Raw genomic sequence first — 25,116 nt, forward strand, 5'->3', positions numbered from 1 at the left:
AAACACACCGATAATAATTTATCATGTAATGTTATATTAGGCAACAGCATGTTGTTTTATAAGATTTGCTTATGCTCCCAAGTTCACCACCACTGAAAAAGATTGATGTTTCCATCTTGGCAAAATTGAGGTATAAAGATGTCCATTTAAATCTTAATAAAATCTGACTCATGTGGAATGACTTCTGCATTCATATACATGGGCTGACACCATTAAAAACCCATCAATATACCCGGGAAAGCCAATACCGTCCAGAAACCCCAGTCCTGGTCCACAGCCATGCATGCTATAAACAGTCAACATTTGAGGAGTAAGAGAACTGAAAAGATTATCACCCAAAGATACCTGTTACTTCACACACATATTATCAGCCACCATTCTAGTGGGTCAAATACAGGCAATAAAATAAATTAGTTGCTCCTATTGACTTGAAATAACTGCATAAAAACATGGCTATGAAACTCAGCATACATTCACCAGGAAGAACCAGGTCCCCTAAAGCCACCCAGGCTACTTTACAGGCATTTATTTATATTCCTGCCAAGTGGTGGCAATGATGAACTCTAAAAATACATAAAGCAGATTCTCAATTAAATAAGCAAAAATTTCAAAAGAAGTGTACAAGAGGGGTACCTGGGGGGCTCCATCGGTTAAGCATCTGCCTTTGGCTCAGGTCATGATCCTGGGGGCCTGGAATCGAGCCCCTGCTCAGCAGGGAGTCTGCTTCCTTCTGCCCCTCACCCTACTTGTGCTCTCTCTGCCTCTCTCTCTCTAAAAAATAAAATCTTAAAAAAAAAAAAAAAAGAATTTCTCTCTATGAACATGTCAACATATTCTGCAAACAAATGTCCTTCAGTCTTAATGGAATATAGCTCCTTTCCTCTGATCTCCAAACCACTGGGAAAAGCAGCTTTACACAATTGAAATAAGAAGATGCAGATTTAAGTGGTATTTGCTTTTGGAAGAAAATACTGAGAGGGGTGCCTAGGTGGCTCAGTTGGTTGAGCATCTGCCTTGGACTCAGGTCATGATCCCAGAGTTTCTCCCACTGCCTTTCTCTCTCTTTCTCTCATGAATAAATAAAATCTTTTTTTTTAAAGAACCAAAATACTGAGAGACAAAGTACATTAAGAACAGCAGTACAATACAGTCCAATCATGTTTCCTTCTTCAGCAGAATACCGGGATGATATGTGGCTTATTTACTGCAGTCTCCTTGCTGCCTAGAACAGTGCCAGGCACACAGCAGGTGCTCAAACATGTTGCTATATAAAACCAACCTCAGCCTGAAGACTTCAGGGTTTCTTTTTCGCCATTCCTGTGTCACTCCTGTTATGGAGTACTGCACAAGGCAGAACAATGGGCTGGCTGGTACTGATAGGATATTCAGGATTCTAGAAATTTATTTTACAGAAATCGCGATTTTAGGAATGTAATCAAAGTTATGCAATCCTTAAAGCTGATATATTCACTGTAAATATATAACACAAAATGATAAAATCCTAGAGTTCTGCCTCGTGAGAGAATATTCTTGCTATTTATCACATATCCTAAATTATACATAAAATGCTTTTTTAAATAAAAAATTTAGTATTGCAACTTATCTCCCTCAATTATAAAATATGTTTTTCCATGTCATTAAATATACTGGAGCTTACGTTTTGCTTGCTGTAATGGACCTTATTTTATGGATATTATCATTATTTTTTAAAGGTTTTATTTATTCACGAGAGAGAGAGAGACAGGCAGAGGGAGAAGCAGGCTCCATGCAGGGAGCCCGACGTGGGACTCGATCCTGGGTCTCCAGGACCACGCCCTGGGCTGAAGGCAGTGCTAAACCCCTGAGCCACCAGGGCTGCCCTGGATATGACAGGAATGGCTTTACTGAAGCCATTCCCACAATCTGTGATTCTTGCAGGTTAAAGTAAAGGGAGGGAAAAAAATAATAATAAAGACAGAAAATCCTACTTTTTAGAGAAAAGAGTATTTTCCTCTTTTCTGAAAAGGTACACATTTCTTTTTTCTTTTCTGACTGCACTGCTTAGACCGTCCAGAAGGTTAAATAATAATTACATGTTCCTGAGTTTAAAAAAATAGCCACTAGTTTTTTGTTGACATTTCTAATAGGTTGACACTAAAAAGTAATCAGAAGGTAAATAGTTAAGAATCTATAAAGGGAATACATGTAAGCTTATTGTGTACATCTATATCAATGTCATGCACAATTTTCTTCTTTTCTAGAGGATATCTTTTCATCGTAAGATCAGATTTTAAATGCCAAAACCTACTCTTTCAACTCAATAATAAAAGTTAGCAAACGATGAAAACAGGGCGCACCCCAAAAGTCTACCCGAAGGCTAACAAAAGGAATAAACAATTCTGAATCAGAAAATGAGTGAAGTCCCAAGAGGAAAGCGGAGGAAAGCCAAGAGAGTCGCTTCTCTGGCGCTTTCAGGGTAAGCAGAGGACCCGATGCCCAGTGCACTCTAGTGGCCAGTGAGGTAATCAGTAGGAGACCTGCTACTTCTTGGACAGTTAGGAGTCTGTCTCCTGCAACAAGTTCCTTCTATCATGAAGCATTGTTCTCCAGCTTCAAGAAAGAAGAAGAAAAAAAAATTCCTGTCTTTCTTTACCCTTTTCATCAAAAATGAGTTTTCATATTTATTCTAACACACAGTAAAGACAGTAATGAACGAATTGAGAAGAGAGAAAGTCTGAGTAGTGATAGAAATCCAGGGGCAAAATAAAATTGGGAAAGAAAACTTAAAATGCTTAAAAAACATTTCATAAAATCCAATTCTCGGGGCCAATTCCCATGCAGTCCAGGGTGCTCGGCAAAAGGTGCTGTCAGCAGGGGGCTGTTTTGTTGACAGTTTCAAAAAAGGAGATGTGGCAAGAGAAACTGCTCTGCATTATAAATGCAGGATAAACGGGAGACAGAGGGGAAGAGGATGTTCTAGCCAATGCTGTTCTTAATTTCATTTTCAATTTAAGACCTGGAAAAAGGACGTATGATACATACTTAAAAAAAAAAGACCCTGATATCATTCCACAAGGCATTTTTTGAACAATCTAGAAGAATGGATGGGGATGTGGAGTATAGAACTGTTGACAACTGTGAAGACAAGAACTCGACAGACAATCTGGGATGTTGTACCGGAAGCAGGTACGGCCTCCCTGCCTTGTGGATTAGAGCCTGGGATCTGGAGTTAGACTGGTTCTGTCTGGTACTGTGTGCGGTCAGTCTGGGCACCAGCCTCTCCCAGGTGTAGAGTGTAAGACAGCCACAGTTCCTACCCTCACAGGGTTAAGAGCAACGAGAGATGTGGCTCACTTGAGTCCATAAAACAAGTGCTCGATGTCATGTATGATGATGAAATCAAGCCTAGATCCACCGTATCCAATGCTGGAGCAATGATCCTGGCAAAGGAATGGAGACTGCACTGGCAAAATCTACTGGCCATCCTCCAATGGGGGGGATGTCAGTAACGCTCAATGACCAGGCTTCCTAAATGTTCCTTAGAACAAACACCTGTGATATCAGAAAACTGTAAGAGACCACAGGTATCCACAGCTCAGAGCTGCAAGGTGACTACTGTTACTGTTGCCGTCAGAATTGGATGTCAGAATGATCCTAACAGTCACCGGGTCTAACGGTTGACAGGTTTTTAGCTGTAGAAACTGTTATAAAAAAAAATATATATATATATATATATGTATTTATATATATATAAGCTCAAAAAAGAAAGATTGGTAGGTTCCAGTGCCAAGCCTAAAATACACACACACACACACACACACACACACACACATTTTAATACACTGTTCCAAGTTAACCCACCATGTACCTATCCCGAATGCCACGGATATTCATCTACCTTCCAGAGAAAGAGGATCCTCTTCCAGTCTGGAACATTCTTTACCATGATTTGGAACAAGAAGAAAGTACCTTTTCTCATACAGTGGTGCAAATGTAATTACTTCTATTTTCATTAAAAAAATTTTTTTTTGAAACAGGAATGAAATGCCACTTTTCTTTTTTGAGGTTGTCACTCTTAATAAGGGGAAAATAAGAAAATAACTTACAATCACTTCCCTGAAAGATTCCTGGTCACTGATTGTCTTGTCTCCTATACATCCAGACTGACTCAAGTAGTGGTAGTTTTCTGGTACAGATAAATAAAATTCTTCTACAAAAGACAAAGGAAAACATAAAATCAGTACTTGGACAGGATAAGACACAATCCAAGAATTCTCACTTTGTAACTTTAAAAAAATAAAGTATGTAAATAGTTCTATGCTAACAGTCCCCTGTTAACATAAAAAAAGTTCTTAGTCATCATTTAGAGAAAATAAAAAGGATTTAAATTAAGAGAGCCTGGGTGGCTCAGTCGGTTTGATTATGCTCTCTAAAGAAAGAAAATAAGTATAGCAAATGTTCTTGAAAAACTAGTAAGAGTCCTGTTTTGATTGTTTTCTCTTAAAAATCACACGTTTAAAAATTAACTGTATTTGAGTATGGTTTAAGAGTAAACCAGATACAATATGCACTATATATTTTTTATTAGTATTCTATAAATTAGAAAAGTGCCAAGATTCCAAAAACAAAAATTTAACATTTCTCTATTGGTGATTTTCCCTCTACATTATTTGGCTGTAAAATGGACTCCACCGGGGCACCTGTGTGGCTCAGTTGGTTGAGCCTTGGCCTCAGGTCGTGATCCCAGGGTCTTGGGATGGAGCCCCACTTAGTCCACCAGCTCCCTGCTCACGGGGGTGTCCCACGTCCCCCTCCCTCTGCTGTTCCGCCTACTTGTGCTCTCCCTCTGTCAAATAAAGTAAATAAAATCTCTAAAAAAATAATATAAAACGAGATGGCCTCAGAATCTTCAGTATTCTCGTACACCTTATTTCAACGGCTAAAATACCAACGAAGCCCAAGGAGATGTCTTACTGATGGCTTTTCAGGGAAAACAAGTTGCTAGTCCGTATTTCTCTGCCGGTCGCACCCTCACTTACCTCTCTGTTCATGTTGTAGCCCTGCCAGCAGTGCATAGAATATGTGATAATTCCTTTCCCCGGGGTTTTGTCTTACTACTCGGTTCTGCGGGATAAAGCAGATTTCTTCTCAGAGACAATTCCTCCATTTCATGAACACAAACCAGTAATTTCCAGAAATCATTATCAATAGAAGAAAATGTGAATTAAATCATGTTTACTTACTTTTTCTAATAAATCTTCATGTGAAAAGCAATGGCCAGTCAAGGAACAAAACAAGGATAGGGCATGCTCAATCGATCCTTAATTTTCTACCCTTTGTCACCCAAATCATCGCAAATCCCTGCTCCTTTGGCACTGAGACTTCCAGCGCCAAGACATGAGCCAACAAAGCACAGACTAGTTCACATAAACCCATTTTCTGACAGGACACATGGCCTCCTAGGAGGTGCCAAACTATCTAACAGAATCGATTTCGGACAGCAAACACCTGATGCTTCATGACGACTCCACGTTTCCGGATTATGAACATGATATCCGAAGTCTCCAAAAGGAAAGAAAAACTTTCGGAAGTTTCCAAAAGGATAATCAATAGGTCACACATAGAATATTAAGCGAAAACCGAAACGTTTCACGGTATCTGTCCTTAATGATAACCAAGTTTGGACTTAGTAGGGTCAAATACTAACGACAGGACCTAAATGAAACAGGATACAATCTACAATTCTCCCGCCCTGAATATTTCCCTTCTGGCAGATGTTCAGCTGAACGAACTTCCCAAAGCGACTGGAGTTGTTGTTGTACACCGTCTTCGCGTTGCCGAAAGCTTCCATGATGGGGCTGCGAGAGACGTAAGGACAACCTCCAGTTATACGACATACGGGTCAGGAGATGTAACTCCAGCACAGGCGACCATCAGTAACAGAGTCATCACTGTGCACGGCGGTGACTGATGGTAACCAGTTACCCGGGGGGATCGTTTCATAAGGCACAACGATCTCATCCCTACGACGTACACCTGAAGCTCCTACCAAACCGTGTGTCATTGTAGTTCAATCGATAATCAAAAAAAAGTGAGGACGGTAGAGTTTTCATCAGGAGAGATGTGAAAACAGCACGAGCGGGGCTCACAAATGTCAAGACCCGCCGCTGCGGGGAAAAATCTGAAAGTGGAAGGGCCCGCGGTGACTGTGACTGCGTCTGTTCACTGAAGAGCCGGATCTCAGAGCGCTTGCTGAGGGGTCACAAGGCACCTGCATTTGGCCAGAGCTGGGGCAGGTCACGCGGCAAGCGCAGGCTGCCGGGGCTTCCAGGGGCCGGGACGCTTGTCCCCGAGCCAATGGGCTGGGGCCCACGCTGGAGCCCGGGGCTGCGGGGCAGGATCCCACTCGGGTTCCAGGGTCGACAAAGTCCCCAGCCCGGGAGTTCCACCCGTCGGCGGGCTGTCCTGGGGGGGCTCGCTTAGCACTAAGCTCCGCGGACCTTCCCCAAATGTAAGACGGGGACGGGCAGGACCCGGGGACGGGCAGGACCAGGGGCGGCAGGACTTTCTATAAAGGACCCAAGAGAGATTTCGGGCTCTGCGCCCCGAGGCCTCCGCTCGGGCCGCGGCGTCCAGGCGGTGTCGGCGGCTGTCGGGGCGGCGCCGAGTCCTCGGGGGCCGTCTCCTCGGGCGCCGCGTCCTGGACACGGGCCCACACGCTCGGGCGGGTCTCACGTTCCGTGTGTTCGACGGCGGCCACGGCGGGAAGAAGCGCGAACGTCCAGGAGAGAAACGGGCTGCGGTTCCGCGTGGGCCCCGGGCGGGCGGGCGGGCGGGCGGGCGGCTGCGCCTCCAGTCAGGGCCTGAGGGGCCGCGCCGCCCGCCGCCTCCGGGGCCTGAGGGCCTGAGGGGCCGCGCCGCCCGCCGCCGCCGGGGCCCGAGGGGCCGCGCTCCCACACGCGGCCGGCGCGGGCGCTTCTGCTCCGGACGCGGCCTCCAGGGCGAGTGGGCGCCCCGCGCGCGGCCCGGGCTCCGCAACGTTCCCGGGGTCAGCCACCGGCCGCCTGGGGCCCGCCCGCGGGGGGCGGCGGGGGGCGCGGGGGGCGCGGGGGGAGGGGAGGCGTGAGGGGGCGGGGGCGCGGGTACCTGCTCCCCAGGATGGCCTGCTCCACGCTCGACGTCCGCTCCCGGGAGGGCAGCTCCGACGACTGCCGGCTGACGGCCGACAGGAACCTGAGGATCAGCTTGGTGCTCTCCGTCTTGCCCGCGCCGCTCTCGCCGCTGGAACACAAGGCGCCGCTCAGGCTCCCTCCCGCGGCCCACAGCGGGGGGCCCCCCCCCCCCCTGCCCGCGCCCGCACCGGAAGCGGAAGCGGGACCCGCCGCGCGACGCCCCCCCCCCCCAGCCCCCCGCCGTCGGTGCACGGAGACAGACGCCGCGGAGGGCAGAGGCCAGAGGCCGCAGGGCGGCGGGGGCGGTCGGGCCCGCGCAGCGGGGAGCAGCGGGGAGCAGCGGCGAGCCCGGCCCCGCGCGCCCGCCAGCCTGGGCCCCCACGGAGCCACCCGCGGCCTCGTTTCCCACCATATCGTCTCCGAATACCCTCCCTGTGCGATCTTTAAGGGTTTTATTTGAGCGACGCGATGGAGTCCGCGTGGGCTCCCTGCACGGGCCTGCTCCCCTCCTCCCTCCGTCTCTCTCTCTCTCTCTCTGTGTCTGTGTCTGTCTCTCGAGTAAATAAATAAAATAATCTTTAATTTTTTTTTTTTATTTGAGAGAGAAAAAATGAGACAGACACAAGCAGGGGGCGCGGGAGAGGGAGAGGGAGGAGGAGAAGCGGACTCTCCAAGAGCCGGCGCTGTGGGACGATCCCAGGACCCGGGTCATGACCCGAGCCAAAGGCGGACGCAAGCCCCGCCCAAGCCGACCCCGCCCAAGCCGACCCCGCCCCAGCGTCTTCTTTAAGTACATATTTTCATACAGAACTAAAACTTGGAACGGAGGTGAAACACGGATCGGAATGGAGATGTGCCGCGGTTCTCACACCTGCTGCCCACGCGGATCCCTAACCTGCCCCTGAGCGGCACCGACGGGGCTGGGGCCGAGTGCTCAGGACTCGGAGGAGTTTCCCAGGGGCCCCCCAGGGCCCCCCACGGGCGGTGCAGGAACCACTGCAGCTGAGAGCAGCTTCCCCAGGCCACACAGCAGCGGTGATGGGGCCCGACGGCCCGGGACAAGCTGCAGCGACAGGGCACAGGCTGAGGACGAGCGCACAGCTCACAGCCGCTAAGACCCAGAGCACACGCATGTCCCCAGGCACCGAGGTGACGGCGGGCGCCCTACAGGCAGCGCTTCCGCGTGACCTGCGTGACCTGGTCTTCCAGCCCGACACGGCACGGATGCTCCCACGGAGGGACGGAGGGTCAAGGCCAAGGCCGTGTGCTCTTGGAGGCCCTGGAGGAGGAGCATGTGCCTGGGGATTCCTGCGCTCCCAGAGCGTCTGCAGGCGCCCGCGTCAGGCCGCGCCACCGGCTCCGTGTCTGCCATCCAGAAGCAGAGGACTGCACAGCAGAGCGACACAGATGCCAGCGGCAGAGAGCTCACAAACGGGCAGACGTGAAGGCTCCGGCGGTTCTGGGGGGGGGCGGGCTGACCCGCACAGGGGCAACGTGTGCGGCAGGAGGGGGGACGCGGTGGGGGTCACTGCCTCGAGGACCTCGGGCTCAGCACAGTCCCCTAGCCCAGGACGCCATCTGCTCTTTCACCTCTTTGTAGGGTTTATTGCTGAGAGCACGTGTGGAGGGGCAGAGGGGGGTGGGAGGATCCCCGCAGCCCCGCGCCCCCTGAACACAGGGCTTCCTGCAGGGCTTGGGCCCAGCGCCTCGGAGGGCACAGCGGAGACCCCGGCCTGAGCTGGGAACCAGCAGCCGGCCGCGCCCTGGACCAGGTGCTCTCCAACAGGGCAGTAGGGTGGCGAGGACCAGGAGTCACGGCGTTCTCAGGTGAGCCATCCGTGGGGCTCCGTGAACATGACGCACGTACCACACAGGTGTGCTGGCGGGATCGCTTACGGCAAGACATGTTCGGCCTTGTCAGAGTTCCCTCTGATGCAGAGGGGCTCACACCCCCATCGCTGCTCCACGGTGACAGTAATCAGACCTGAGACGTCATGGTAGGGAAGCGACTTTTGGAAAGCGGCTAGGGCGCCCAAGCTGGGGGCTGCTTCCAGGGGGACCACCCACAGGGTCGGAAGCGGGGGCTTCAGTCGCTTCCCGCAGCTGGCCTCCGGGTCAGGAGGCGCCGGGACCTGAACTCGAAGCCGAGAGCCAGGGACTTCATCAGCGGTGCCTACGGAGCAAAGCCTGCACAGCAATCCCAGGGGCGTGGGGAGGCCCACGCTTGGTGTCAGGGCGCACAGAGGGATGCAGGGCCCACGGCCCCCTCCCAGGGTAGGTCCCTGCGTGGTTCTGTCCTCCTACAACACCCTTTCCTGGTAAACCTTCTAAATAGCATGAATCGCCTGGTAAGCACAGGGGTTCCTCCTGGGCTCATGAGCCCCTCTAGCACATTCATCACGCGCAGGTGGGGGCGGGGGTGTCGGCGGGCACCCAAGGAGGGGGGCCCTTCACCTCAGGGAGCCCACCAGCCCAGGGCAGACAGCCTCAGGTTGACTTCTGGGCTGGTGCCAAGGGGACGGCCTCACAACGACAGCGGCCACCCCCATGGAACCACAGGGCCAAGCGCAGGAGCACAAACACGACAGGGCAGCCCCCGAATGCTCGCCGGCCGGGCTGACTTCCACCCACTGGTTCCCCGCGCTTGGCTCAGGCCCAGGGGCCGCCGCTCCCGCCCGGCCCACCCAGCAGGGCTGCGCCCGCCCTTCCCCGCGTGCCCTCCCCATGGCCGCGGCGGGACGGTGGCCCCACAGCCATCACCCCAGCAAGCCCCACTCGTGTCCAGTCCTACATTGGTCCAGACCAGGCGACCACAGGCCTCACCCGGGTGCTGGCATGATCGCAGACATGCACCCAGGGTCGTCTCGATGAACCCAAGCGGGCGTCCACTGGTGAAACAAACCAACACAACCACGAAAGAGAGAGAGAACATAAGCCAGAGCACCGAGCGGCGGCCTCACAGGCCTTGCTAAGAGCTTTGAGGCCTCTCTGGAGGCTGAATCCACCACCAGGCCTTGTCCTGCAGGAGAGCGTGGGGATCAGGTTCAAGGCTACACGCAGTAGGGGTCCGCAGGGGACTGAAGGTGGGGGATGGTGGGGAGAGGGGAGGGCAGAAGGGTAGCGAGCAGGGCAGCAGCGATGTGCGGAGAGGCCCCGGGAAAGACGGCGGAGAGACAGGCAGGGATGGCCGATGGCCCGCTAGCAGGGTGCGGGCTGACCGGGGTGAGCGCGACAGCACAGGTGCACACGACGCCAAGCCCATCGAGCTGCGTACTTGGGCCACATGCTTTACCGCGTGGAATTCCTCCTGAATGGAGGCCGGGGTGGGGGGGCACACAGAGGGCCTCGCAGTCCCAAGGGCATGGCTAGGTCTCGGCGTGCCACCTGGTAGGATGCAGCGCCCGCTGTTGACAACAGGATGCGAGGGGACGAACATGTTTCTGGGAGACACTCAGGATGCACCCTGAGATGCCCACCGTGGTCCCCCAGGGGCACCTAAGCCACCGCCCGGACCTCAGAGGAGAGCCCGGCCGAGTGGGGGTGGAGGGGGAGGCCGGGGGGAGCACGAGCAGGCGAGGATGAGCGCGGGGCGCCCAGAGGCATGGCGCCCTGTGGACAGCAGTGGGGGGCTGCGTGGTCTATCGGGCTGCGGAACAGCTGCACATCTTCTTCAAAGGATGGAACGTGCTAGAAATGCCAGTGATCACTAGAGAGGAAGGCACTGAGGAGTCAGGGGCAGGAGGGTCAACGATGGCCCTGACGTGACCAGGGCCCCTCATGCACGCCCACGGGCCTGTGCCGCTGCGCACAGACCACACCCCCAAGTCGGCTCTGCCGCCTGTTTCTATCAAGTTTTATCGGAGCACGGCCAGGACTTTGCTTGGCTCGCTGCTTGGGAGTGTTTCCACGCTCAAGGGCAGAGGTGCGTGGCCGTGACACGTCCTCGCCGCCCTTCACAGACGAGCTTGCCGACCAGGACCAGCCTCCGTCATCCCACGGGAGTCAAATCCCCAACTCCCAGGACACTCTCGGGACCTCCATCAGCCACTCGCTGGGCGGCCTGAAGACGTGGGCAAGCCTTTGAGTCCCTGGGATTCGGCTGTTGGGTCTCAGCCAGCAGGACAGAGCCCTGAAATGTGAGCCGGCCCCCAGACGGAGGCTGCCGCTCCGAAAGGGCCCAGTGGGGCTGGAGCCCAGGCCCGGGCCCCGCACATGGCTCCGAGCCTCGGCTCCCCTTGTCCGAGGATAGGACGCCGCAGTCTCAGATGGACGTCACTTCCCTCTCTTTGCTCTCCAGCCCCTTCATGTCCCTCAGCAGACCCCACAGCCCCACAGGCTACCTTCCATCCCCGGATTACCCTTGTTTCTCCGAGTATCTGTTTCTGCAGATGCTTCCGCGGCCGCCCCTCCCCTCCACACCCGCCAGGTCCCCATACGGCCTTTGCCTCCTGGTCACACCTCACGTCCTCTAAGTACTGTCTGCATTCCCTCCTGAGGACCGACTGCCACCTTCTCGGAGCAGCCACGTACATGTTTCCGTGACAGCATCTGGCAGGTGCTATCGAGATCAGTCATATCAGTTTCTTCCCGTCGGACAAGGTGGTCCTAAAGGCAGCGACTGAATTTTATTATTATTATTATTATTTTTTAGGAACATTGACCCCGACCTTCAGCTCTCCGGTCAATGCCTTTTTTTTCTTTTTTTTTTTTTTTATTTATGATAGTCACACAGAGAGAGAGAGAGGCAGAGACACAGGCAGAGGGAGAAGCAGGCTCCATGCACCGGGAGCCCGACGTGGGATTCGATCCCGGGTCTCCAGGATCGCGCCCTGGGCCAAAGGCAGGCGCCAAACCACTGCGCCACCCAGGGATCCCGCGACTGGATTTTATTACCATCGTGACTGTTTTGACCGCTAAAGTCTAGCACTGTGAGCTGCCGGGTCACGTGAGCCAGAGCCTGCGTCGTCTTATTCAGGCTGGCGCCCTGCTGACCCCGGCCGCAGGCTGTGTTCATTGTGCCAATTCGACCATTTATAAACATATTACTAGAAACAGAAAAGAGACTGGACACCTGATTATCCATTAGGTGCCTAATCCACCCCATGTTGGGAAACCGAAACGTGCAAAGGTCCTGACGGCACGGCTGCCGCGCGTATCTCTGTGGAGACTGACGGCGGGAACGCTGGCCCCGACACTGCCCTGGTCCCACGGGGACTGAGGCACAGGCCTGCCCTACGCTGCGGATCTCAAAAGGCCGCATATACCGATAGGCCACAACACGCTAAGTAAGCCCCGCGGGCCCCATCAACGTACGAGGGCACAAGTCAGTGTGAAATGTCCCAGATCAACCGAAATCAAATGCTGCTCTTGCCAGTTAGATGGAAAAACACCTCGAGTTTTAAACATTTTTTTTTTTTAGATTTTACTTATTTATTCATGAGAGACAGAGAGAGAGAGAGAGAGAGAGGCAGAAACACAGACAGAGGCAGAAGCAGGCTCCCTGTGGGGATCCCAATGTGGGACTAGATCCCGGGACCCCAGGGTCACGCCCTAAGCTGAAGGCAGATGCTCACCCACTGAGCCACCCGGGTGACCCTTAAATATATAAAGACCATAATAGCATAAGCATTTGCTTAAATGTGCAGAAAAAGACAGAATTAGAGCTGAGGAGAGAGGACAGCCATGAAAGCGAGCCCAACACGAGGAGCTTGGACCGGAAGCCTAGACACCTGGCATCGCCCGCACGTCGCTGGGGAACTGGGCCAAGGGGCGGAGGCTCGTGAGGCCAGGGGGAAACTGCTCTCTGAAGTCCTGATTCCAAGCAGGCCTAGGTTCTGGCCCTAAGGGTCTTTGCATAGGAAAATGTTCTCCAAGTAGAGAAACGCGTTGCATCCAGCAGGGGGCGGGTCCCGCCTGAGGAAACGGGCTCGGGCTACAGGGACAGGGTGACCGGAAGGTCTATTTCTCTACTCAAGGTCTCTGAGTCCCACAGCCCCAGCCTCCACTTAAAAAAAAAATAAATAAATAAATAAAGAAAAAAGAAAAGAAAAGAAAAAAGCTGGCAAGATCTATGAAACAAGATACGTTACTGAGCACTCTATTCTTAAAGACGCCGTTTCCTGGGTTGAGATAAACACACTTACTCCGTTCACGCCGGAGTCACACAATGGGAGCTTTCTATTTGGGATCCACTCCCCCTCCGCCTCCGCCTCCGCCTCCCACCTTATTTTTAAATACTGCTGTCGTTGGCATGAAAATGCCGACCCCCTCCCGTTTTATTAGACACCCTCACGCTTACGCAGGATGACCTCACTTGATTTACCGCGTTCTTCCCCAGCCGCTCTGTCTAGCGAGTGATACGTGAGTCATCCTCTCGTTTCTCCCATTGAAGGGAAGGAACAGAAGCAATGATCAATGGCAAATATTCAGGTACAATTTGATCTTCTTAAAAATGACTACGTTTGCTTTCTTCCCGCTGGTCTTAATGCATCCTATTCCGTATTACGCTGCAACGGGGATCTGATATTCTGACTTCTGAGCTTTGGGGAGGTCGCCTGCAAGAGCCTACGTACAGGGCTGCCAGTCAGAAGGCAAGTTTCTCTCTTGGGAATGGGGCGCTTCAAAGCTCCCCCCGCTTTAAGAGCTACTAAATAAGAGCTTCATTTTGATGAGCTGCAAGTCATCATGATTCGCGGTCACCTGATTAGACCAGTGGGTAGCCCCCCCCCCCCCACCGAGTTCTTTCCACAGCCCCGGACATTAGCACCAGCAAAATGGTTAAGAAAGAGGGTGCATCTGCTCAGATGCCTGCGTCCCCTAAACGTGGCAGAGGCATGCAGGGGGATAAAGGCAGGGTTCTGCTGTGCTGTTCATCACATTCCGGTTTGTTGCAAAGGCAAGACCCATGCAGAGAAGTAACGGGCGCAGACCCCCGGGAGGAGGATACGGGCCCCGAGACGGTTTTCTGCGCGGGGCACCTGCACGTTCGGCGGCAGCCCCGGCCATCGCAGGGCCGTTGGAAGATGTCAGTGAGCTGATGCCTGAAGGCTCCTGGCACCGTGCCCAAAACCCACTAACCTCTCAGGAGCTGTTGGCAAGCTCGTCTTCACACAGGTGCCACGTGGGCGGGGGTCTCGTCCCCACCATCCCCTCCCTGGGGTTCCGCAGTCTGCTGGCCCCTGCCTCCCCGCAGGAGCTGGGGGGACCTTTCCCTGACACGTGACCTGGGCGAAGGGCTGGAAATAGGTTTCCCCACGGTGAGCGTGGCCACCACTTACCTGCCCGCATCCGGATCAGGTGGTTTTGATCTAATTTGGGGCTCGGATGTTCGCAAGGCCGATTGGCTCAAGTCTGGAGCGAACATATGGCTCTCCATCTGTCTCCTTTTCATTGGATTAGGAATCCGGAGTGGGGGAAAGGAGGGTCTTCCTATCATCTCACCCAAAGCCAAAATGCCTCGTCCTTGCCTCTTAAATAATCCAATTATGTTGCCACAAGTTGGGATCTGAAAGTTGCCTAAGAGGGAAGTCCGAACCTTTGCCACGGATTCCACGGAAACCTGGCTGAAAGTCAGGCTCTGCACTTTGCTCTGGGCACTAACCGGGGGTGCTCTGAATGTCCCCAGAACAGAGTTCTGGTATAAAGAATTAAGAAGATCCAGCTGGGTGTCACTAGAAGGTAAGCGATGAGGCCAATTCAAAGTAGTTCATAAAAGGATTTTTTTTTTAAGAGATAGCATGAGCTGGGGGAAGGACAGAGGGGGAACGTCTCCAGCAGACTCTGCACCCAGTGTGGAGCCCGACACAGGGCTCCTTCTCACACCCCTGAGGCCATGACCTAAGTCAAAATCCAGAGTGTGATGCTTAACCACTGAGCCACCCAGCCGCCCCATTAAAAAATTTTCTTAGAGGAATATACGCCATTGCTTGTTTTAGATGGTTCCTAGGGATGGGTTTTGACAGTGGGTTTCCTGGTATTTTGCTTTTAAAAATTTATTTAAGAGAGACAATGAGAGTGAGAGCGAGCGCGTGAGCGAGAGCACACACAAGCTGGGGGAGAAGCAGCAGAAGAGAATCCCAAGCAGCCTCCCCGCTGACCACAGAGCCCGACGACGGCCTCCATCCCAGGCCCTGAGCTGAAATCAAGAGTCAGATGCTCAACCGGCTGAGCCACCCAGATGCCCCTTCTGGTACTTTATTTTAAAGAATTTGTTTATTTATTTGAAAGAGGGAGAGATAACATGAGCGGGGTAAGAGGCAGAGGGAACAGAGAGGGAGAAGGACAAGCAGAGCCCCGCTGAGCAGGGAGCCCGACGCAGAACTCGATCCCGGGACCCTGAGATCATGACCTGAGTCAAAGGCAGATGCTTCGCCGACCCAGTCACCCAGGCGCCCCCCTTGGTAGTTTAATTTGATAAAAGTACAAGTTCACTGGAACAGAGATGTGAAGACCCTCGTCTTTTGCCAGAAAGATCGAAATAAACACGTGCTTCCAGCGTTCCCTTGGTGCCCACGTGGTGAGTGTCCCTTTTCTGTCGCTGATTCTGCAGCTAACGTGAGGAACGCCCAAGTCAAAATCCTTAGAATGCTTCAGTTTGGGAAATTCTATGTGACCTTATTGAATGAGAGAAAAACCTCTTGCTCAAAGATACGAGCATTCTCGCTCCAGAATATACGTGACACTTCAAAATTGAGGGAACTACACATTTTCCTTAATCCCCGGAAGGACCAACGCCACAATGGAATAAACCAAAGAATAATCAAGACAAACAAGAAAAATGGAGTAATTATTCTGTGAGGCCAAGAGTCAACAAATGTGGTACCTCCTGCTTTTTCTCTCAGTGAGCTTGGGTCTTTGAAAGCTGTGGGTATCAGGCTATTCAAACTGTAAAACTCCACCTGAGAAATCCAGGTGCTTATGAAAAACCGTTCTCTTGACGGGATGAGCACTGGGTGATGTATGCTGGCAAATTGAACTCCAATTAAAAAAAAAAACAAACAAACAAAAAACCCGGACCGTTCTCATTTCCTTCTCGGCAGGTGTCATGTCCTGAGGGCTGGCTGGGAAGGAGCAGCCGGTTGGGGCCCCACGCGGGCCGGGTTGTGCACGCCCGCACCCCGCGTGGCCCCCTCCCAGCCCTCTGCCAGCCTCAGCGGGGACCGGTTACCTGATGAGGACGCACTGGTTGTCGTGCCGCTTCCACAGGCACCGGTAACACTCGTTGGCGACGGCGAAGACGTGGGGGGGGAGCTCCCCCAGGTGGCACCTGCTGTAGCGCTCCACGGTGGCAGGCTCGTACAGGCCGGCGACGGTCTTGTAGGGGTTCACGGAGGCAAGGATGGAGCCGATGTAGGTCTGCGAGCACACGGGGCGGGGAGAAGAAGGAGAGCGGGTCACACATGCGCGGCACCGGCAGGCAGCGAGGGCGCGGACAGAAGAGTCTGGAAGGGGCTCCAGAAGGCGCAGGGCCCGCCCACCCCCAGAGCCGCCCGCCTGGAGTTCTAACAGCATCCACCTGGGTGCACAGGAGGGACGCCCCCCTCCGCAGACATTTTACCTGGGCCGTTTTGGTACAAAATCTTGTCATCCTGCACCAAGCAATGGAGTCATTTCAAAGAGGACTCGCGGGGAAAGCTAAGCCAGAGACGGACGGGGAAGCAGCCCAGGCCCCAGTCCCCACTCCAGTGACCTCAGCCCACGCCAAGCACCGAGGACTATCCGCTCCCCGCCAGGTGGCTCAGGAAATGGAAGGATTAAGGGAAGAATTGGCGCAACACCTGCATTGGCTGGGGGGCGGGGGGGGGGGGGGACAGACAGTCACTGTCGGACAGACCGGGAGTTTCTGCTTGGATGGTCAGAAGGCTCTAGAGATGCACCGTGGTCACAGCTACGCAGCACTGCAAACGTACTGAGTGCACCAGATCGTACACGTGGAAACAGTCAAATGGCACATGTTAGATCTTGTTTATTTAACCTTAACATCTTTTTTAAGGATTTTATTTATTTGGGAGAGAGAGAGAGAGAGAGAGAGAGTGTGAGTGTGTGCATGCACAAGTAGGGGGAGTAGCAGAGGGAGAGGGAGAAGCAGGCTCCTCGCTGAGCTGGGAGCCCGATGTGGGGCTCGATCCCAGGACCCCGAGACCATGACCTGGGCCAAAGACAGACGCTTCACCAACTGAGCACCCAGGCGCCCAGGAGATGAATACATTAGAATCAGTCTGCTTGGGTGGGCCCGGACCCAAGCTGGCAAGGATCCATTTAGAAGAGGCGGACGCTCCAAGAAACGCGGGACAGGTGTACGCACAGGTGAAGGCTGCCTGAGGACACAGCCAGGCCAGGAGCCTCCGGGGCGGCCATCCCCGCCGACACCCGGCCTCGGGCCTCCAGGACCAGGCGAAAGCCCCTCTCTGCATCAGGCGCCCCAACAGCCGCAGCCTGTTCTGACCTCCCGAGCTGACCACCGCGGGCGGCCTGACCCCTTAACACCCACGAGAGCTGGGGAGCCTCCAGGCTGGGCAGCGGGCACAGGGCCGCTGGAGCCGGGCAGGGGTGGAGGCGGGATGTGGGCAGGGCAGCCCGGCTACAGGCTCCCAGCTTCCTTGGCACCGCAGGGCCGCACGGGGCGAGGGAAGCGGGCAGCGCCGGAAAGGTCAAACGTGCCCCTGGCAGCCAAGCCTCCCGCGGCCGTGCCCGCCAAGGCCATGTGCTGCATGGACCCGTCGTCAAAGGTAGGGCGTTTTGTGGTGCCCTTGAGAAACAGTCTGCACCGGGACGCCCGGGGGCCCAGCAGTGGGGCACCTGCCTTGGCCCAGGGCGTGACCCCGTGTCCCAGGATCGAGTCCCACATCGGCCCCCCGTGGGGAGCTGCATCTCCCTCTGCCTGTGTCTCTGCCTCTCTGTGTGTCTCAGGAATAAATAAATAACATCTTAAAAAAAAAAAAACCACAACAGTTTGAACGAAAAAGTTTAAAAACGTAAACGAGTTATGCACCGTATGACCAACGGTTCCAGTCCCAGGTCTGTAACCAAAAGAGTTCAAGCAGTGCCCCCAGGACGGCGTATCACGCGAGCCTCGGGGGAAACAACCCAAACACCGAGTATCCGACGGGCAGGGGTAGATGAGACGGGGTGTGTCCACACAGGGGGGCACTCCTGAGCCCTCGGAGGAACGCGGCGCCCATACGGGGTGGGGGGGACTCTGAGGACACGACCCTGAGGTCAGGAAGCCAGACACCAAAGTCATGTGTCTGAAAAGAGAAATACGCACGGACACACGGACGGGCGGCAGGGACTCCGGGCAGGGGGAGGAGGATTTCCACGCAGGGTTTCCACGCAGGGTGATGGAGACACTCTGGATCTGGACCCGGGTGCCGGCCGCACCCCACGTGGGTGTACCACACACACCGACTGGACCCTTTCCTGTGGGGGGTTCTCTGTTGCAATCATTTCACCTCAGTTTGAAGAAACGACAGGAAAAGACCCAGCGGGTTACTGGGTGACCGTGCAGGTCCTGGGAAAGCTCAACCCTCAGAAGCCCCACTCCCCCAGCCAGGCACCGTGGCACAGCTGTGGCCATGAAGGAAGACGGAAACTGCTCATCCTCTGCGGAAGGAATCGGTCCTACTTCTGAAGGACGACCGAGAGCCACCCAACTCCCGGGGGGCGTCCCCCACCCACGCTATGACCTTGGGTGCCCGGCCTTCCTTTATGTCAGCTGTTTGCAGAGGCGAGGCAGGTGGGCAGTGCTGGGGCGCGGGGGGCTGCACCTGCCACAACTTTGTCTAAACTCTCAGACCTGTTTCTACCTTTTGGCAGAGGATTGGTAGCCGTATGATTATTTTTTTAAGGATTTTTTAAAAAGTTTAAGTGATTTCCATACCCATCATGGGACTCGAACTCATGACCCCAAGACCAAGAATCGCCTGCTCTTCTGACTGAGCCAGCTAGCTGCTCTGATTTTTATTTTTATTCTAGAAATACCAAAGCTGGTCATTTTCTGTTGAAATGGGTTCTTACTTTCTTCCTACTTTGGCAGAAATCAAGACAATGCCTTCTCTCTTAAAACAGCCAGGTAGGCGCACTGCAATCCTCTTTCTCGGTTACAAATAAAATGTAAGAGCCACATGGTATCAAGCTGAGTATCAGATTTAATTAATATTAGGATATTAACCCATGACTAATGCACTTAAAAAAAAAAAAAAGGATATGTCCCGGAGCACCTGGCTGGCTCAGTCAGGAGAGCATGCAACTCTTGACCTCAGGGCTGTGAGTTCAAGCCCCAGGTTAGGTGTGGAGCCTACTTAAAGTCAAGAAGAAAAAAACAAACAAACAAACAAAAAAAAAAACAAAAAAAACCCCAAAAAACAAAAAAACAAAATTAAAAAATGACATGCCCAGTGCATGTCTTGACAATTTTGAGCACTTTGTCATAACACGTTTGTGTGGTTGTTATAAAATTTTGGGAGAGAAAAAATAAAATAAAATAAAATTTTCGGAGATGAGTCTTTCTTTTAAAAAAGTATCGATTGACTCATAAACAGTATCAGCCTTTCCACAAACCTTGACTTTGAAAGCGATGATTTTGGTGAAAACCACATAGGCAGGCTACCCCCGTCCAGGCTGGGCAACCCCACTGGTCGCCCCGCGTGGCTTAGGGGGTCATGTGTTCTGCACGTGATGACACGCTATCTACATGGGGGTGGGAAATCCGAGGGCATTAAAAGCCTGTTGGCAAAGTCGAGGCCGCAGCATCCAAAACGGATCTTCGGCCTGTCTGAAGTGACACGCAGTGGCCGGGGAGGTGGCGGACGAGGTGTCAGGACGACAGTGTGGCGGGGGCGCGCAGGGGCCCTGCTCGCTGCCAGCAGGCCCAGGGAGGCGGCAGCCAGATGCCCAACAGCGGGCGTCCAGCTCGGGGGCAGCTGCCACACCGCCCATGGCACCTGCCGGGCCCCCCTGAGGCCGCGTAACAGTCGCGCTCGCGGAGCTGGCCCCACGCCGAGGTCCCACGGCACCGGCGGCTCCGAGGAGCCTTCGCAACACCTGTCCAGGTGCCTCTGCGGGCGAGTCACCACCCTGACCTCAGCAGGGAAGAGAACCAGGCGCGCTGCCAAGCACGACACTCCCAGCAAGAGCCCCGAGAGGCCCAGAATTCGAGGGGAAGCCAGCAGGCCACGCGGGGGCAGCTGGACGACAGTCTTCATGCCCAATGACCGCCACGGCTCTGGCGGTCGCCGCTCTTCCTACAGCAACAGTGACCTTCGCGTGGCTCCACAGCAGGAGGCTGAGAATACATTCCTCGACTTTCAGTCTAGCCGGCTGCCGTGACGAACGCGTGGTCCCTCGTACGTTGTCGAGAGAGGACGGTTCCATATAAATATCACTAAAAACAGACCTTCCCCACGTTATGCAAGAAAGCCTGACTTTCCCCATTTTGATGGAAAACGGGAAATGGACAACACGAGCCTGTCAAACCCAGGGTAGTGTACCTAAATTTACTCTTTCAACGATTTTTGGTCTTTTTTTTTTTTAAGATGTTATTTATTAACTTATGAGAGACCCGGGGAGAGAGAGAGAGGTGGAGACACAGGCAAAGGGAGAAGCAGGCTCCCTGCAGGGAGCCCAGTGCAGGACTCGATCCCATGAGCCCGGGGTCACCCCCTGAGCTACCCAGGGGCCCAACTTTTGGTCTTCTTCAATCTCTCAGCCTATGACAATGATGCCCACCCTGAAGGGGGTGGACACGGTCTTCTCTCCACTAACACCTACCCCAGACCCTGAGCTCCCGAATGCTCCTCCAAATGCAGCTTGTCCACCTTGCCAGGCACCCCAGTGGCGCCATTTGCGGTGGCTTTGACCTGTGGAATAAAAGGACGAAGGCTTCTCCTTCTGAGACTGCTGTGTTGGAGGAATGGCTGACGGTGCCAGAAGAACCTGTGGATAAGAGGCCGCTTTGCTGTGGGGTTAATGGGAGATACCAAGCCAGGCTTCTACTTTACTTCGCGTTGCCCACACCACATAACACATGAGATGAAGACCTACGTTGCAAGTGATCTGCATTTCAACTGCTTCACACCTTCACCATTATAGGAAGGTAGGAGCTGCCTGTCGTCAGCCACGGGACAGCTCTTCGCACCCCCTGAGCACGTCTGCATCTCTACGCCAGACGACGAGCTGAAGTCCTCTGTGTACACAATGCTCAGGACCCTTGCTGGGTGCAGAGAGAGCGCTGAAGTATAAAAGAGCCGCACTGGATTTTGAGAGACGGAGCATTCAGTGGTATATGGCTATATTCTGATGTGACTCTAAGAAGGCAGGTACTCCTGTTGGGGTCCTTTTCACTCTGGGATAGAGGTAGAGGCTTCTAAAATAGAAAGAAAGAAGAGAAAGAAAGAAAAGAAAGAAAAAAAGAAGGAAGGAAAGGAAAGGAAAGAAGGAAAGAAAGAAAGAAAGAAAGTCCCTACAGTTTAGACCATATTAAATACATTAAGCAGATTAACAGGTCTTTTGTTTTTTTGAATTTTAAGTATTTTATTTATTTGAGAGACACACAGAGAATGAGAGAGAGAGAGAGAGAGAGAGAGAGAGAGAGCAGAGCACGAGTGAGGGGCAGAGGGAGAAGCAGACGCCCGAGGAGCAGGGAGCCTGATGCGAGACCATCCCAGGACTGCAGGATCACGACCCAGGCCGAAGGCAGACGCCTAACCGACTAAACCACCCAGGCGCCCTATAACAGGTCTTGAATCTGTTCAAGGTTTTCCTTACATCAATGTTCTCCAAGCACTTTATTTTCTTTGCTGTATTCCTACTGAGTGAAGAATGGCTTTTCAAACTTGACATTCTCCGGGGCCTATAAAAGAATATCACACAATAGCTAAAAGGCGTTAGCAACCTACGTGTCCACCAATGGAAGAATGGATAAGCAAACTGTAGTAAATGCACATACAGTGGCGTGTTGTTCAGCCTTAAAAAGGAAGGAAATTCTGACACACACAACGTGGCTGAGCCCTAAGGACATTATGCTAAGTGAGAGAAACCAGCCCCAAGGGACAACAGTGTATGATTCTGCTGAAATGATGGACCGACAGCAGTCAAAGTCGTAGAAGAAAACTGGAATGGCAGTTGCCGCGGGCTGGCATGAGTGGGGATGGGGCACTTGTTTTTAATTTTTTTTCTTCTGAAAGATTAATATTTAGAGAGAAAGAGAGAAAGTGCACACGCAAATGAGGGGAGGGGCAGAAGGAGAGAATCCTCAAGCAGACTCCTGGCTGAACACAGAGCGGACACGGGGCTCGATCCCACGACCCATGAGCCAAAACCAAGACCAAGACACTCAACTGAATGAGCCGTCCAGGCGCCCTGGGGAGTTGCTTAACAGGCACAGAGTTCTAGTTCTGAAGATTTAAGCGTCCTAAAAGATCCACAACAGCGTGAATGTACACTACGCTACCAAAGCATATACTTTAAAATGGTTAGGATGACAAAAGTCTGTGTGTGTTTGATGACAAACATTTTAAAAGTTTAAAAGATTAATATTGTGGAACACTCGGGTGGCTCAGTGGTTGAGCATCTGCCTTCGGCCAAGGGAGTGATCCCTGGTTCCAGGATCAAATCCTGCATCGGGCTCCCCACAGGGAGCCTGTTTCTCCCTCTGCCTGTGTCTCTGCCTCTCTCTCTCTCTCTCTATGTCTCTAGGAATAAATAAAATCTTAAAGAAAATGTATTGAGAATTTTGGTACTGATAGAATACACAAATCTCTTTTTTGTAAGATCAAGGAAAGATCTGAAAACAAGCACAGAATTAAGGGTGAATAACAAGAAGCTTCATACTCCATTTTCAGACAATTTTAACCCAAATTGAGAAACAAAAATATCCTGGCAACAAATTACAGACTCTTTAGTAAGGGAGAGGACAAAAGGCATTTAGACTTTCAGGGATGAAGTAATCTCATCAGAGCTCAAATATTAATAAGTACATAGGTTGTGGCTGATAGTGAATTCAACAGCTCGACTCCCACATACCAGCAAACAACTAAGCCTAATTTGAATCAAACTCAATCTGAAAGGAAGAAGAAGAAGGAAGAAGGAAGGAAAAAGAAGGAAGAAGAAGAAGAAAAAGAAGAAATATATAAAAATGTGTGTCTGGCTGGCATGCATAGAGAAGCCAATCTTTTATTTTTTAAAGCTCTTTCATTATTCTTTTTTAAGATTTATTTATTTTAGAGAGAGAACACAAGGGGGAGAAGCAGAGGCGCTGGAGAGAGAAGCAGACTCCACACACTGAAGGCAGAGCTCGACACAGGGCTGGATCCCCGGACCCTGACATCATGACTGGAGCCAACACCAAGAGTCAGATGCTTAACCGACTGCACCAGCCAGGTGTCCTTATTTTTATTTTTTAAGATTATGGGCAATTTTGTGCCATTCAGAGTTAAAAATGCCTCTCCATACCTTGAATTTAAGTAAAAACTTAAAAAAAATAATTTTTAAAAACGCCCGTCCATTCTAAGTACCTCCATTTAGTACCGGAGGTTAACCAGGCTCGTCCAACATGCATGCCCAAGTTTTACTACTTCACCTTCTCACTAACAGCCTCAGCCATTTCTTAAAAGTCTTGTCACCAGATTTTATTTATTTATTTATTTTTAAAGATTTTATTTATTTATTCATGAGACACACAGAGAGGCAGAGGGAGAAGCAGGCTCCATGCAGGGAGCCTGACGTGGGACCCGATCCCGGGTCTCCAGGATCATGCCCTGGGCCCAAGGCAGCGCTAAACCGCTGAGCCACCTGGGCTGCCCTTGTCACCAGATTTGAAATGACAAACCTACACGTTTCCAAAACAACAATTTCATGGTTGTGGGACACGGAGGACAGCCCCACCCACATAGACACGTCTTCACAGCCCTAATTTGCTCCAACACATCCTTGAGATGTGGGCAGGCCACAGGCCACGGCTCTGACACAGGAAGGGACGGCTACATGCTGCCCCTGCAGTCGCAGAGCCCGGGAGTGAGATCAAGGGCAGGAACCGGGTCCCCGGCCTGCCCTACTGTGGGTGTGGCCCTACTGTGGTGGCCGCCTCTGCTGCTTGCCCATGTACAGGACGGGAACCCCTGCAGACTGCGTCCAGCTCTCTACCCAGGCCCAATGCCTCCACACCTCGTGCGTAAGTCTTTCAACAAACCCCAGGGTCCATCTCCTTCCCGCCCACCTCCTGCCCTGGCTTCACTCAGATTTCCCAACGCAGACCAGCATGTTCAATCCAAGCTCCCTGCGTGACACACGAACTCCTGACCCTCCAACAGAGTCCCCCACCTTCGGGGTCCCCCCACCTGGGATATGAGAGAAGAGAGTCTGAGTGGCTCCCAAAAGGGGAGACAGTCGCCTGGCTCCTAATGAATTTTCTCTCACCAGCTGCAGAAGCTGTGCGGGCGGGGGCGCGAGGGCTTCGGTTACTGAGTTTTTGTTGTTCCTGCCCGTGTTTGTGCCAAGTGGCCCTTCTGAACCTCCACAAAACAGAAGCACAAGACAACGTGGCAACAAGAGCAGTAGTTCTTGGGATCCCCCGGTGGCTCAGCGGTTTAGTGCCTGCCTTCAGCCCAGGGCGTGATCCTGGAGACCCGGGATCAAGTCCCACATCAGGTTCCCTGCAGGGAGCCTGCTTCTCCCTCTGCCTGTGTCTCTGCCTCTCTCTCTCTCTCTGTGTGTCTCTCATGAATAAATAATAAAATCTTAAAAAAACAAAAAGAGCAGTAGTTCTTAAGAGCTTATTCAAAGGACAACAAATTAGGTGAAGTCTTAGAGGTCTATCAGCAATATAAACAATTACGGCCAAGGGCATCTTATCTTTCCCCCACTACCGAACACATCCCGCTCTGCATGGGTTATTTTATCACCAAAACAAAGGCTGCACGGATAAGAGATGCATTGAGTAAGTGAAGTTCAAATAGAAATAGAAATAAAA

At 52.6% G+C, this 25,116-nt stretch overlaps 1 protein-coding gene across 1 annotated transcript in view; it reads right to left on the reverse strand.

The window, feature by feature from the left end:
* MYO10 (myosin X) overlaps nucleotides 1-25,116 on the reverse strand; it is a 192,970-nt gene that overhangs the window by 82,071 nt on the left and 85,783 nt on the right. Inside the window, exons 4-9 of the mRNA XM_055325849.1 lie at nucleotides 16,318-16,505; nucleotides 7,126-7,260; nucleotides 5,713-5,837; nucleotides 5,223-5,236; nucleotides 5,019-5,103; nucleotides 4,086-4,189 (exon numbers count right to left, since the gene is read on the reverse strand). Of these exons, the coding sequence (XP_055181824.1) occupies nucleotides 4,086-4,189; nucleotides 5,019-5,103; nucleotides 5,223-5,236; nucleotides 5,713-5,837; nucleotides 7,126-7,260; nucleotides 16,318-16,505 (651 nt within the window). The remainder of the gene's footprint in view (nucleotides 1-4,085; nucleotides 4,190-5,018; nucleotides 5,104-5,222; nucleotides 5,237-5,712; nucleotides 5,838-7,125; nucleotides 7,261-16,317; nucleotides 16,506-25,116) is intronic.

The sequence above is a fragment of the Nyctereutes procyonoides genome, unplaced genomic scaffold (genome assembly GCF_905146905.1).
Source record: "Nyctereutes procyonoides isolate TBG_1078 unplaced genomic scaffold, NYPRO_anot_genome, whole genome shotgun sequence".
NCBI lineage: Eukaryota > Metazoa > Chordata > Mammalia > Carnivora > Canidae > Nyctereutes > Nyctereutes procyonoides.